The sequence below is a fragment of the Acanthopagrus latus genome, chromosome 17 (genome assembly GCF_904848185.1).
Source record: "Acanthopagrus latus isolate v.2019 chromosome 17, fAcaLat1.1, whole genome shotgun sequence".
Lineage (NCBI taxonomy): Eukaryota > Metazoa > Chordata > Actinopteri > Spariformes > Sparidae > Acanthopagrus > Acanthopagrus latus.
The window spans coordinates 8,997,173-9,010,446 of record NC_051055.1 but is presented as its reverse complement, the minus strand read 5'-3'; the positions used below and the strand labels follow the sequence as shown (position 1 = coordinate 9,010,446).

General features: G+C 40.2%; 1 protein-coding gene across 1 annotated transcript in view; it reads left to right on the top strand.

Annotated features, from left to right (window-relative positions):
- LOC119005654 (zinc finger protein 236-like) overlaps positions 1-13,274 on the top strand; it is a 58,174-nt gene that overhangs the window by 28,602 nt on the left and 16,298 nt on the right. Inside the window, exons 16-25 of the mRNA XM_037073474.1 lie at positions 124-266; positions 489-592; positions 3,946-4,097; positions 4,702-4,878; positions 5,174-5,480; positions 6,824-6,927; positions 8,050-8,493; positions 10,680-10,825; positions 12,468-12,699; positions 12,790-12,963. Coding sequence (XP_036929369.1) covers positions 124-266; positions 489-592; positions 3,946-4,097; positions 4,702-4,878; positions 5,174-5,480; positions 6,824-6,927; positions 8,050-8,493; positions 10,680-10,825; positions 12,468-12,699; positions 12,790-12,963 — 1,983 coding nt within the window. The remainder of the gene's footprint in view (positions 1-123; positions 267-488; positions 593-3,945; positions 4,098-4,701; positions 4,879-5,173; positions 5,481-6,823; positions 6,928-8,049; positions 8,494-10,679; positions 10,826-12,467; positions 12,700-12,789; positions 12,964-13,274) is intronic.

Here is a 13,274-nt window from a genome sequence, read left to right as displayed (position 1 = left end):
AGAAAACAGCCAATGTATTGTATTAATTCCTTGAAGAGCCAATATTGCAGTTAGCCGATGATAGTTCCTTTAAATCATATCATTAACTTTAGAGACTGATTTCTCTCCTTTGACTCCCCTCAGGCTTCACCATCACTGACTCGAGCTACAGTCAGCCCCAGTTCTCCACTGTCCAGCAGCTTCAGGATTCCAGCACCCTGGAGTCTCAGGCCCTGTCTTCCAGCTATCATCCGCCAAATCTGCTCCATGTTTCTAGTGCTGAAGTGGTGAGTTACGGGCCTCAAGGAGTACCTTTATCTACTTTTAAGGCTTTATCAACTTCTCATCCAACTAAGTGAATTACAACATTTCCCAAAATCTCAAACTGTTCCTGTTGAAGACATATCTGAATTAGACCAAAGGCACTTGATACTGATGATGTACTTGTACATGTACAGTATGTTTATCTGTGTCAAAGTGAGTGTGTTGATTTGTCTTTTTTAATCTAGACAAATGGACTTCTTCAGCAGAGCAGTCAGGGTGAGCTTCAGCTGACCACTGAAGCACAGGACTACCAGGATGACAGTGAGGACAACAGCAAGAGAGCCTACAGGTTTGATCTGATTTATTTATTTGAATGTGCTCCCACCTCTTCTGGTTTAAAATTCCAACCCTTTATCAAAGCACCAGTAGTGGTAATTACAGCTTCAAGTCTTCCTCGGCTCTTATTGCACACCTGTATTTCTCTAAGATCATTTCGGCCATCTTTGTAATCTATGTTTGGAATAGGTCTTTTGTTCATGTGTTTTTGTTTACCCTTTTTAATCTTATTAAAACACAAGCTCTCATTTTCTTAGAGACCCGGTGAAGATGGAAAATGTGTTACAGACTAACAGCACACCCAATGCAGAGACAAAATAGAACACAAATCATACAAGTGACAAGTGCAAAAGTTCCAAGTGATGGTCAGATTTTAGATTTCGTTTGCAAAAGCAAACCCCCACAGACGCTTTCACCAGATTTCATAAAACCTGTTTGAAATCCCAGAGGGGATTCATGCTGGACAGCTTCAGTTCCTGCTGTAGCTGTTCCAGGTCGAGTGGGCGGAGAAGGAGGAGGCCAAGATGGTAGTGGTCCAGCATTCGGCTGTGCCATTTAAGGCCCTTCAGTGACTTTTTCATAACCGCTCCTGTTGCCTTGGCTGAGCAATTTGTACTGAAAAGTGAATCTTTGCCTATTCTGCTTCTGTTTGCACTCCGCTCGATGCCCTCTCAATTCTCGCCAATCATCATGCTGCCAATACCACATGTCACAGCAAGAATTGTATTAAACAATGAAAAGTAAATGCCAGAGAGTACAATTTTTGTCCCATCCATCCCAAAAATCTTTTTGTTTGCGCTCTCAGAGTACTTTTGAGAACAGTTTGGCATACTCTCGGTAACTCAGCAGTGGCTCTTGTCCATTCATTTTGGCATTTACACCTGATTGCACTGCAGCACTCAGGCCCGATGAGCTGTGGTCGGTAAAGCCACTATTTTCCATCCGACAGGTTCTCCATGTCTGGGCATTATCTTCTACTGGTCTTTTTGCCTTTTCCCTGGGGACAGCATTTTCTGGTCAAAATCTATCTATCTATCTATCTATCTATCTATCTATCTATCTATCTATCTATCTATCTATCTATCTATCTATCTATCTACCCATCCATCCATCCATCTAGTCTCTTACTGGGTTGATGATCAAGATGAATTAGAGTGGCATTGCAGATCTGAACAGGACCAAATACTGGGACTTGGACCAGTATGCATAGTTAGTTTACCCATAGAAACTCTGTTCTCAAAGCTTCACCAGGGGACAGTCATTTTCTTGTTTGTCGGTGTGCTGGCTTTTATTTTTTCCCCATTTCAGTGTTTGTATTGTGTTTTTGTGCTTTATGATCTCCAATTAAATGTTTTCCAGGGTACAAAGCAGATAAACAATGAACACAGATAGAATACATAGTTTATTGCATTTACAATGGCTGCCTTTAATAACTTTATCCTTTATCACCATCTTTAATTCCAAAAACATATTTTTACAATTTTATATGAATTATTTATGAATTCATTATAAATGAATGTATCCCTGGGACATGGCTCGAATACCATTTACGGTAATTTCCTTTTTGCATCATTAAAAAAAAGAAATCTACATCAATATATCTGACCTACCAAACACTTTTTAACACATTGCAAACTTCACTGAAAGGTTGAAGCAGTGTGGACAGAAAGGGAAAGCATCCATGTTTTTCAGAGTTTATTTTATTTCATTCAGGGGATTTGATGAGAATTAACTAAATAAACCACCACCACTCAGCCTTGCAGTCTACTGCTTTGACAAGTGTCAACCTTGGAGAGGAATATCGTTAAACTATTCTAACGTGGTATTTTCTTCCTTGACATTGGGTTAATAATGTTTCAGGTCAGGTTGTTTTTTAGCCGGCAGAAACCTTTTCATTCAAGCTTTTCTGTGAACAGGAAGGAAACACCTGCACTGATAAGCTGCACCATTAAAACCTCTTAAAGGAACAGTGACTCACATCTCCTTACAATCACATGTTTTGCCAGGGAACTTTGGGTCCTGGCATTTATATGGATCCAACTTGACACCAGCCACCCACCAGACCATGTTGATTTCCCATGAGGGAATTCCCTGCCCCCCCCCCCAACTCTTTAGAAATGTTACGCCTGGCTTTCCTTGCCTACTCTGCATTCAAACAGAAGTAGTCCTCAGGCAACTTTTGCTTTGAATTGGCATCCATAGTGAAGATTTTTTGTTTATTCTTTGATGAATAACTCACAACAAGCTACACTAGCTCTGCGCTTTTAGTTGGTTCTTGGTCACAATAAACCTGTCCCCTGCACCTGACATAACAGTTCTTTGTTCCTTGTTTTCTGGCAGGGAGCCAGTTCTTTTGCTGTCAAAATGCAAAGAACTGAATCTAGTGGGCACTGACTCTGAACCAGCACCTGAATCCCTTCAGTCACTCCATGGACCAAACTTTTTTGGCATGTCTCAAGATAATCAATCAGATTGGGATCAGGGGAATTCTCTGTTGATGCCTTGTTCGAGGGGCTCTACATGGATTCAGGGTCTCAAATCTTCTGAGCAAAACATTACATTTTAACAGACTGATCAATTGTATTCACTTCACACGTCGGTGGTTTCAGTGTTATAGCTGATTGGTGTACACAGACAGTCAAGTTCAGATAAGAATGTATCACTCACTAAGGGGAGACTAAGTCCAGTTTCTTCTCTGTTAATTAAATGGAATGAGACATTCTTTAATTAGACATGTGAAATGAAGCTTCAACCGAAAATATGATAATGTAGTCAATGGTTTACTTTTAAATCCAAATTAATTATGTTTTCTACTCAATAGAAAAGTTGCATTTATATCCCCTTACTTCCTGTGCACAGCTTAATTAACAGTATTACAAACATGTCAGTGTGACAAATAACAAACAGAACCTTCATTTCATCTACCAGCTGCTTTGGGGACTGTGGACACTCGGCTGTCAGCAAATGGCTTATCATCATTGCTGAATGGTGCTCTAAAAGTGACATTAACTCACATCACATTTGCTCGAATAGTACAAAAGAAACATACTCATGTGAGAAAGATGCATATATGCATGCTGTGTCACTGCTTTGCAATCTGCTCAACAGATAGTGCTGCAGAGTTAGGATTAAAAATAACCTGGAAGATAGATAGTGTGCACAGAACGTTGCCTCATTACATTTTTAGGAATGCATGTATAGCCTTTCATTTCCATTAGATATAAATCATGCCCATCATCAGCTCTATGTGTAAAGTGACTATGCATATCAGTAACCTGTTCGGGTCAGATTTGGCATCTTGTGAGTGGTACTGTAAACAACAACAACAACAACAACAACAAGGGACTCTTTCTTTTTCCTTTACAGGTGCAGTTGGTGTAATAAGGGTTTCAAAAAGTCAAGCCACCTGAAGCAGCATGTGCGCTCCCACACTGGGGAGAAGCCATTCAGATGTCATCTCTGCGGTCGAGGGTTTGTGTCAGCCGGAGTGCTGAAGTCCCACCTCAACACTCATACAGGTGAGCTCGCTTTGTACCGGGTGCTGAGAAATCTCCAAATATTGTCCTAAATTGATTCGATTTGAGGGATGAATCTTTTTGGTTGCAAAAAAAACAGTTGCAAAAATTATTTTATATGTAACATTTAAATTGGAATCTTTAAATGTAGCCAGTAAAACATGACAAAAACTATGACCTTATCTCCGGAAGCAGGTCAGGCGTTTCATTCACACAAATTACAAAGTTTTAAATGAAACTTGGAGGCACCACTACACCATCACTGTGCAATTCAAGATACATCAAAATGTAGAAATACAAAAAATACCCATGGTTATATAATATACATACACATAATGGAAAAGATTCAAATTATGGGTTAAAGTGTCAAAGTATCTTAAAAACCTGTTACAAGAAGTCTGTTTGAAAGGATTAAATGAGGACAGGATTGGAGCAAAATGTAATTAAAGGTAAACATTAAATATGCACTTTTAGCACCTAAGAAATATGGAAAAAACAGAAAGGTAAATCAGTTTTGTATTTTGGGGGTTTCAATTTATTAATTCAACTTTCTTAATTAAAAATTCCCAAAGAATTTGAAGTGCAATCTCTCATCTCTCAATGATAGGAGTGAAACCCTTCAAGTGCAGTGTCTGTGACGCCTCATTTACCACCAACGGCAGCCTGAACCGCCACATGATAATTCACATCAAGTCTTTCAAGTGCTCCATGTGTGACGAGAGCTTCAGGACCAGCCTGCTGTGTAAAAAGCATATGAGGAAGGAGCATGCTGTGGAGGAACATAGTAAGGATGCAGAGATGACTGTGAGATGTTTCATTACATGTAAAAGAAAATGAGATGAAGGAGGGGAGAGGATAAATGATAATATAAATGCCAACAATTTCTTTGTGTTTTTTGAAAACAATGAGCAGAAGGCTTGAAGTTATGTCTGCACTATAAATGTCCAAGCAGAATTCTGATGGCATAAGATTCAAGTTGGAAGCGTTTCATTTTAAACACATCTTTGCCTTAGCTTGAGCTGCCTAGCACTAGGTGTAACCGAAAGACACACAGTGATGACAGGCCCCATATCTTACAGTTATAGGTCTGGATAGTCAAGACGTCGAGGAAGAGGAGGAGGATGAGGATGAAGACGGGGAGCAGAAGAATTCAAAGAGGAGGGGCTTGGAAATCATCACTTTCACCGAGGAGCAGGCAGCCGAGCTGGCGAAGGATCCCGGCGAGGAGGCCTCGGTGTCGGAGCGGATCCTCGCCCAGTCGGCGGCTGAGAGGGATCGAATCAGTGAGATCAAAGACAAGGCCGTGGAACTGGAAACAGAACCTAAGTTCGCCAACTGCTGCAGTTTCTGCCCCAAGAGCTTCAAGAAGCCCAGTGACCTTGTCAGGTAAATATCATATATATATAGTCTTTTAGGTACAACATGTCTGCAACACGTTCAGATTCAGTGGACATTGTGGACATTCAGTATATATTTGTATACATTGTATAACATATATATATATACACACACATTGTATTACAATGTATATATATATATATATATATACATTGTAATATATATATATATTACAATGTATATATATATATATACATTGTAATATATATATATATATATATATATATAAAGTGTAATATATATATATATATATACATTTTAATATATATATATATATATATATATATATATATATATGTTAATTTATAATACCAACACATTCTGATCAGTATTAATGATTATAACTGTAACATGAATACAAATACATGAAAACTAATCTAATGAGCACCGTTGTGTAAAAAGCAGTAGATAAAAATGTCTCATTGCAAAACATCTAATGCGGGTGATGGTATGCAACAAATACAGCACGCTGTTGTCACAATCATGCCGTTAAACTGCTCCATGTAGGGCTAACACACCCAGGTGTGCAGAAACTACAAAAATGCTTATAAACAGGAATATAAAATGATTGGTAATACTAGCTGTGTCTAATCAGAACAGCCACAATTATAAATAAAAGATCCAATTGAAAAACACTGGAATTACCCTTTACAAAAATGTACATTAACATATGGTAGAAGTAGCCTTCTCTGGCTTCAGTTTTTTGCATCATAAAGATTCAGTTTGAGGAGAGGTGTAGCCAGGTTTTTCTGCTATCTATATAAGAGTTTTTCCCCCCACTGTAGCCAAAATTTCTGAATGATTTAGCAAGGCAGCTACATCCTTCACTCTGTCTTCTTTTCTGTCTGTTCATTTATTTATTTATGTGCCAGATTTCTTAATTGGAGATGAAGTGCAAAGCTCACAGTTATCTTTTTATAACATTTTGAAAATTACTGAAAGAATGGGAAAACACTTTGCTTTGGGATAAGGATTGTTTATGTGGTAGAAATAAATACACTCTTCAGGAGCTGGTCTATGTTACTGGACCTGTTCCAACCACTATAAACTGAGTTTTGATTTGTTTTTCTCTCCTAAGCAACTCATTTTCACAACACTGAGCCACATGTATTATTTAAATGCTCGTATTTGAAGTCAAAGTGCAAGTTCTTGGAAAGCTCGCATAACGGCTTTGGGAGCTAAAGGCGTGGGATGGAAGAGTGCTCATGGGTAGTAACAAGTAAACACTGGCAAGCCCGAATGTTGTGTTTCCTTATTTACTCGCTCTCTTTGTTCCAACCACGAATCTCTCATTTGTCTTTGTCCTCTGTGTCCATCCTCTTCAATATCAGGCACATTCGGATCCATACGGGAGAGAGGCCTTACAAGTGTGATGAATGCGGGAAGAGCTTCACAGTGAAATCTACCCTGGACTGTCATGTGAAAACACATACAGGTTTGAGTTTTATTGCAAGAAATTGTCTCGTGAAGCTGAGGTTGTAGGTGTTTTAATTTTACTCTACAGTGTTCCAATAATTTGTGGAATTTGTGGAACATTGTCATATTTGGATACATTTTTGATACAGGCTCTGCAAAGATCAGAGAACATAATAGAAACTTATATTTGCCATTGTGAAAATACACACAAAATGACAATTGATACCACCCTTATGATTGTATAGTAAATATAAAGCTTCTACCAGCAGCTAATAGGCTTACCTTAGCTTAAAGACTAGAAACAGGTTGAAATGGTTTGCCTAGCTCGGTCCATAGACAACAAAATTCACTTTTTTTAACACTTCTAATGCTGACTGATTTACATGTGATATCTTGTTTGTTTAAAGCTACTACAAAGAGCTATACAGTGGTTATAAATCAGTCTTTAATGCTGGTGCCTCCGTTTAACCTACATAACCAAAAAGAAATTTTACAAATGTGTTTTCTTTCTTTCACTTGTTTTAGAAACAATATTTACATGCTAGAAAGAGAAAAGAAAGTCTTCATTAGATGTGGCGGTTGTGCTCATACTGTTTTTTGTCAACAGGGGCTGCCAAAAACATTGAAGTTCACTGTAGCGTCTATAATCTGTATAGAAAACAAAGTGTAAAAATGAACATGCTGTGTTTTTATGTGGGTTTGCAGACTCCAGGGAGATTAAGTCTGGCCCAGAAATCATCCAGCCACATGTAAAATCACATTTTGTACAGATCAAATAATCAAGATATTAATAAGAGAGCTTCAGAGGTGTTGGTGGATGTTTATTTCTTTTTAGCTGTTTTCACATTCACAGGGTTTTTGCTGAGCTAAGATACCCAGCTCCATGTTCATGTAGATAGGAGATTTGTATCACCCCGGCTTTTAGCTCCTGGCAGGAAAGCAAATATTTCTCAAAATATTTTAACTATTTCTTGAATGGAAATATGTTGTATTGTATTCTCGTTAACTACTGTTGTTCAGGAAGAAAAAGTGAAGTTGATAAAATGAGGCTGTCCCAAGACTTGTGACATTTTGACTGCAAAGAGACACATTGTCACGGTGCAGTCAGGTAAACATGACTTGTGTCTCCTCATCTTCACAGGTCAGAAACTGTTCAGCTGTCACATGTGCAACACCTCCTTCTCCACAAAGGGCAGCTTAAAGGTGCACATGCGCCTCCACACTGGCTCCAAGCCTTTCAAATGTCCCTTCTGTGAGCTCCGCTTCAGAACTTCAGGCCACCGCAAAACCCACATCCAGTGCCACCTCCGGCCAAGCAGCGACCGACACAAATCCAAACGATCTGTGTCGTCCACTGGTCAGGCCAGTCAGGGTCAGGACCCAGGGGCTGGGCAGGCCGTGGCAACGGGCCATGGGCAGCAAACGGCAACATCGGAGGCTCTTCAATCTGTGGGTCTGCTCCAAATGCCCACCTCTGACCCCAACATTTACCTCCCAGCCAACCAAGTCCTGGCAGGGCAGTTTGATCAGAATCTGCTGCAACCGGGGCTGGTGGGACAGGCCATCCTGCCTGCCTCCATGTCAGGTAGGGATTGTGGATGGGTCGACATATGCACACCCAAAGACACACACACAGAGGAAAACAGCTCGTAATTAATCATGCAGAGCAGTAGAATATACGGAAATTAGCATATTTAACTTGGAGTGGTGTACTGTAGAGCAGCTTTGCAAGAAGGCAATCAGCAGTCTGTTATAGTTCACCGCAGTCTGCAGAAATCATTTTTGGAGGACGAAACGACCTGAGACAGTAAAACGCGGCTGTAAATTCTATCAAAAGACTCATTGTGAGATGGAATGCTTTACCAACAAACATTTATTGACATTTCTCTTTGATTGTACTGTCAGGGTGATGATTAATGCACCAGTGTTTGTGAGTGTAACTAAAATGCTGTGGGGATCATCCTTTGCAATATCAGTCAGTGCTCAGTCTCAAGAAGAAACACATTTTATCACAGTGTCTGATGAGGCTCATGCTGGTAGGAGGAAGGTGCTTTATCACCACAAGTCAGAAAGAAATGTGTTTTTCATGATGGTACCATAGATACCTTTATACAGCATCCAAACAGTCACTTATGTTGTTTGTACTCAGCTTAGCTGCATTTTGGATTCAGATAAAACACCTAGTTATCACAGAGGGGTATTTCTCTCAAGCCTCTGTAACAGGCTTTCACATTTCAAATGCTGAGCATTGAAGGTTTTGCTGTGTGACTTGAGAAATTTGTATCAAATTGCCCTTCGATTACGATAATATTGGAAAAGTAAAAGATGGGCTTGACTTGGAAAGAGGATTTTTAGAATTTCAGACTATTGTTGCTATTCACAACTAAGTCTTTGATGAGTTAATGTGACATTAAGTGCAGGTGAGTTGTGGGCTGTGTGTGAAGATAGTTTTATGGTCAGGCTGACTCTGTTTCTTCATGATTGGGCTTAAGAAATTCTCTAATATGCGGTTTCTAATTTGAAATGAACAGTAAATGAATAATGATAATATAATAATAATGAAATGATAAATAAGATTGTATTAGAGTAGGTTTATGTTGCTATGTTAATGCAATTAAGGATTTTACACAGCAGCTGTGATGTCATTTTACAGCGCTATGCATATCCTTTCTCCCAAACACTGCCATTTATATAGGATGAATATGTTGACTGAAGTCTGGCACCCATGAAATTACTTTTCCCACATTGCTCCCTGAGCATTAAACTACAGGAGGTGGCCAACAATGTTTTCCACTCACTGCTTTCCTTCTTACTCCCTCTGTTTTCTGCATTTTTGAGAGATGCCCATAGTTCATTGCAAGCAGATTCCTCCCCAAAGCCTCTCCTCTTTCATCATCCAATATCGAATACATTCTCAGATCTTTGTTGTCTCTCACTCTTCAGGAGGTGCTTAATTATGAGACGTTCAGTGCCTTTACTTCAGAGGTTTCTTTGGACTGGAAACCTGCAGCACATTTTGGTGGCTCAGAAGCGTAGCAGTGGGTGTAATGGACTGTATGTCATGTCTTGACATCTGGCATTTGAAATGAGATCTAATGATGTGTCTGCCTCAAAGGTCCTTTTTGTCTGGTATTATAAAGATATCTCGGATTTATTTGTTTATTTTTGATTCAAAAGCCCTTGTGTTTATTTATGTGCCGTAACTTGCACGTTAGGGCAGTCCAAATATCATATTTCAGTTATTTATCTGAATCATAATGGTGTGACATTGTTTGGATTCTGGATCATAAACAAATTTTTCTTACATCTGGAGATCACGATTTTAGGCCGTAGAATCCCCGCAGCACCACAGTGCTTGATTGTAATGCTGTTTTATCAAACATTTTACCATTATCAGAATATTGAGGCTAAGTGCGGTTTGAATATTGCACTTGGCCATGTTGCCATTTTCAATAATATTTTGATTACTTGCACAGCCCTCCTGCTAGTCAGATCATTTCTGAACAGCTGATTGAGCAGAAGCATAGGTTATTCATAACTTCCAAAATGTTGATGCTGGAAAACTCTGTACCTCTGCTGCCTTGAAGGTTAATTAGTCTTAACATTAGCAGAAAATTAGTTGCATCTTAATAGCAAACTGTGAAAAATATCTAAGTTGGTTTGTGTGTGTGTGTGTGTGTGTGTGTGTGTGTGTGTGTGTGTGTGTGTGTGTGTGTGTGTGTGTGTGTGTGTGTGTGTGTGTGTGTGTGTGTGTGTGTGTGTGTGCTGCAGCTGCAGGAGACCTGACAGTGTCTCTACCTGATGGACTCACCACCCTGGATGGCATCCACCTGCAGCTGACGCCTGCCAGCCTGGTGTGCCCCAACGTCCAGATCTCTGGCATCGACACCAGCAACATCAACAACATCACACTACAGGTTAAAAAACACCTCAACATGTAGCTCAACATTCCCAAAATATTTTCACTTAGTCTAAAAGGAAGGTAGTAAAATGGTTGATTGAATGTAGATATGAGACTCGTGAGAATGTGTAGAATATGTATAAAGACAGAACTTTTAAATCACAAAGGTTTGAGTACATTAATATTCTGCCAAAACATCTTGCCATATGATGGTTAGGGTTGTCTTTAATTAACCGAATATCTGGTTGCAGTTTGTTTTCATTTTTAAGTGCCGAGTGCTCTTTAAATGCAGCCCTTTAATAACATGGCTTTATGTCTTCTTATGCCATCATTCTCATCGTTTAATTGAGCAGAAGACAACTGAACGTCAGCTGAAAGTCAGCTTTATAATTGTCGCTGGGGTGTTCATCATTTCATTCAAACCATATCACTCAATTAGAGATTAGTTTATGCTAAATTGTTTGTTTGTTTTATGCAGTTCATAATAAGGAGTGGTGTACTTGCACACTCCATGAACTTACATCTGAAGGAGAAAAATCATTCCTTTGAGGAGAGCAGTGTAAACATTTTGGCCAGAAAAGACAGATGGTTTGAAAGATGAGTATTAGAATCCATCAATGTCAAACTGGAACGGCCATCTTTGAACAGAGAAGGTGGCCTACGACATTACTTATCACCCACGTACAAGGCTGTACTGAGTTCTCTCCCCAGACGGCTTAACAACCATTCACACCTGGGCTCACCTAGCCTAAGAAACCCACACAAAGGCCTGCTGGGTCAACAACCCACAGGTGGCCCTAACGACTCTGAAACTCAGAGCTCATACTTGCCCTTAACGACTCTGGAAGAACACTCCAACAGACAGTTTAAAAGCCTCAAACTCCCCCCCAGTTAGTTAGGACTGAAGAAGCCTCTCGGATAAGAGTTGAAACATCTTCAAGAAACTGAAGTCCAGTTGCCTACGATTCAGCACTTAGAAGTAAAACTCCATGAGCACAACTTGAAGTAGAAAACCATCCTTATAACATTGACTGGTAATGAAGAGGTTTCTTTGTGTTAAAGGGATAAATGTTTTTGTGTGCAAATGTAGGCACTAAATGTACAGTAATGATGTGATTACGAGGATTTTAACAACCTTGTTATGAGCTGTGCTTTTTACTGCAGCTCCATCGTCACACTGACACCCTCTTTGCTAATGGTGGTTCGTGCATGGCATTCTGAAGCTATACAGTGGCAGATTGGGTGTTTTTGTCATAATGTGACTAGAGAGCGTATATGCACTAAACCAAATGATCAGTCTGGCGGAGGAGAAACCCTGCACTCCGAGAGAGAACAAGATTCAACTGAGCTCATTATGAGTTTTGTTCAGTCAACTGTAAAAGTGATAAAAGAAACTTTGTTTTTGACGACTCTGGTCTGCTCACTGGTGCTTGACTTGTTTACGGTTAACTGATATTCAAGATGGAAATTTGTTCATATATTCTTGTTAGTTATATCCATCATCAGAACTCCTGATAAGTAATCAAAAGGATGTTTTGTCATGTCTCCATCGTCTTCAGAAACCTTATATACAACCGTGATTCTAAAATCACGCCTTCACCTTCTCCACCTCAATGTCACCCTTCCTCTTTCATCTGAAGCCGTGCGTTCTCTTGCAGATCGATCCTGCCCTCCTCCAGCAGACATTACAACAAGGCGGCCTCCTCTCTCAACCCCTGAGCGTTGACACTGGCCTCGTCTCCCACTCTGGCGGCCAGCTCATGTCCGCCAATGACCCCACGGTGTCGGCCAATGTCGTCATCCACCCACTTACAAGCCTGGCCCTGCAGCCCTCCACCATCACACCTGCTCAGGTCACAATGGCCGGACTCTCTGAGCAGGACGCCACTGGTGTGTTACGGCCTGAGCTGAGAAAATTAACTACTGGACATTCTCTGTTATGAGCTGAATAACCGATCCGTGCTGATTCTGATTCTGCAGGTTCTCAGGATCTAAGCCATGTAATTGGCAGCTCTGGGTTGATAGCTGGAGGCACCAGTGGTCAGGAAATCACACTGACCATCAACAACCCCAGCCTGACTCAAGCCCTCGCCTCGGCGTCTTGTTCTAGTGGAGCAGCAGGAAACCCTCAGGAGATCACCCTCACCATATCAGGTATGGAGCCCTTAACGTGTCTTTACGCAGACTGTCAATAACAAAACATGAAATGAAACCCCCCTCAAGGACCTGTTGCGTGTTTATTGATTCCTTCTGGTTTTAGCAGGCTGAAAAAAAAGGTGCAATAACAACAACTAACCCTTTTTCTTTCATTTCGAAGGCACATCAAACTAAGATTAAACTTCTGAGTGTGTCAGAGGGTTAGAGATGATGAGTTTAACCAACTTCACAAACGTTTTTTTTTTTCAAATCCATCAACTCCAAGCCAAAGCCGCCTACCCCTGAGTATGCACTGTAGGTTGTATCAA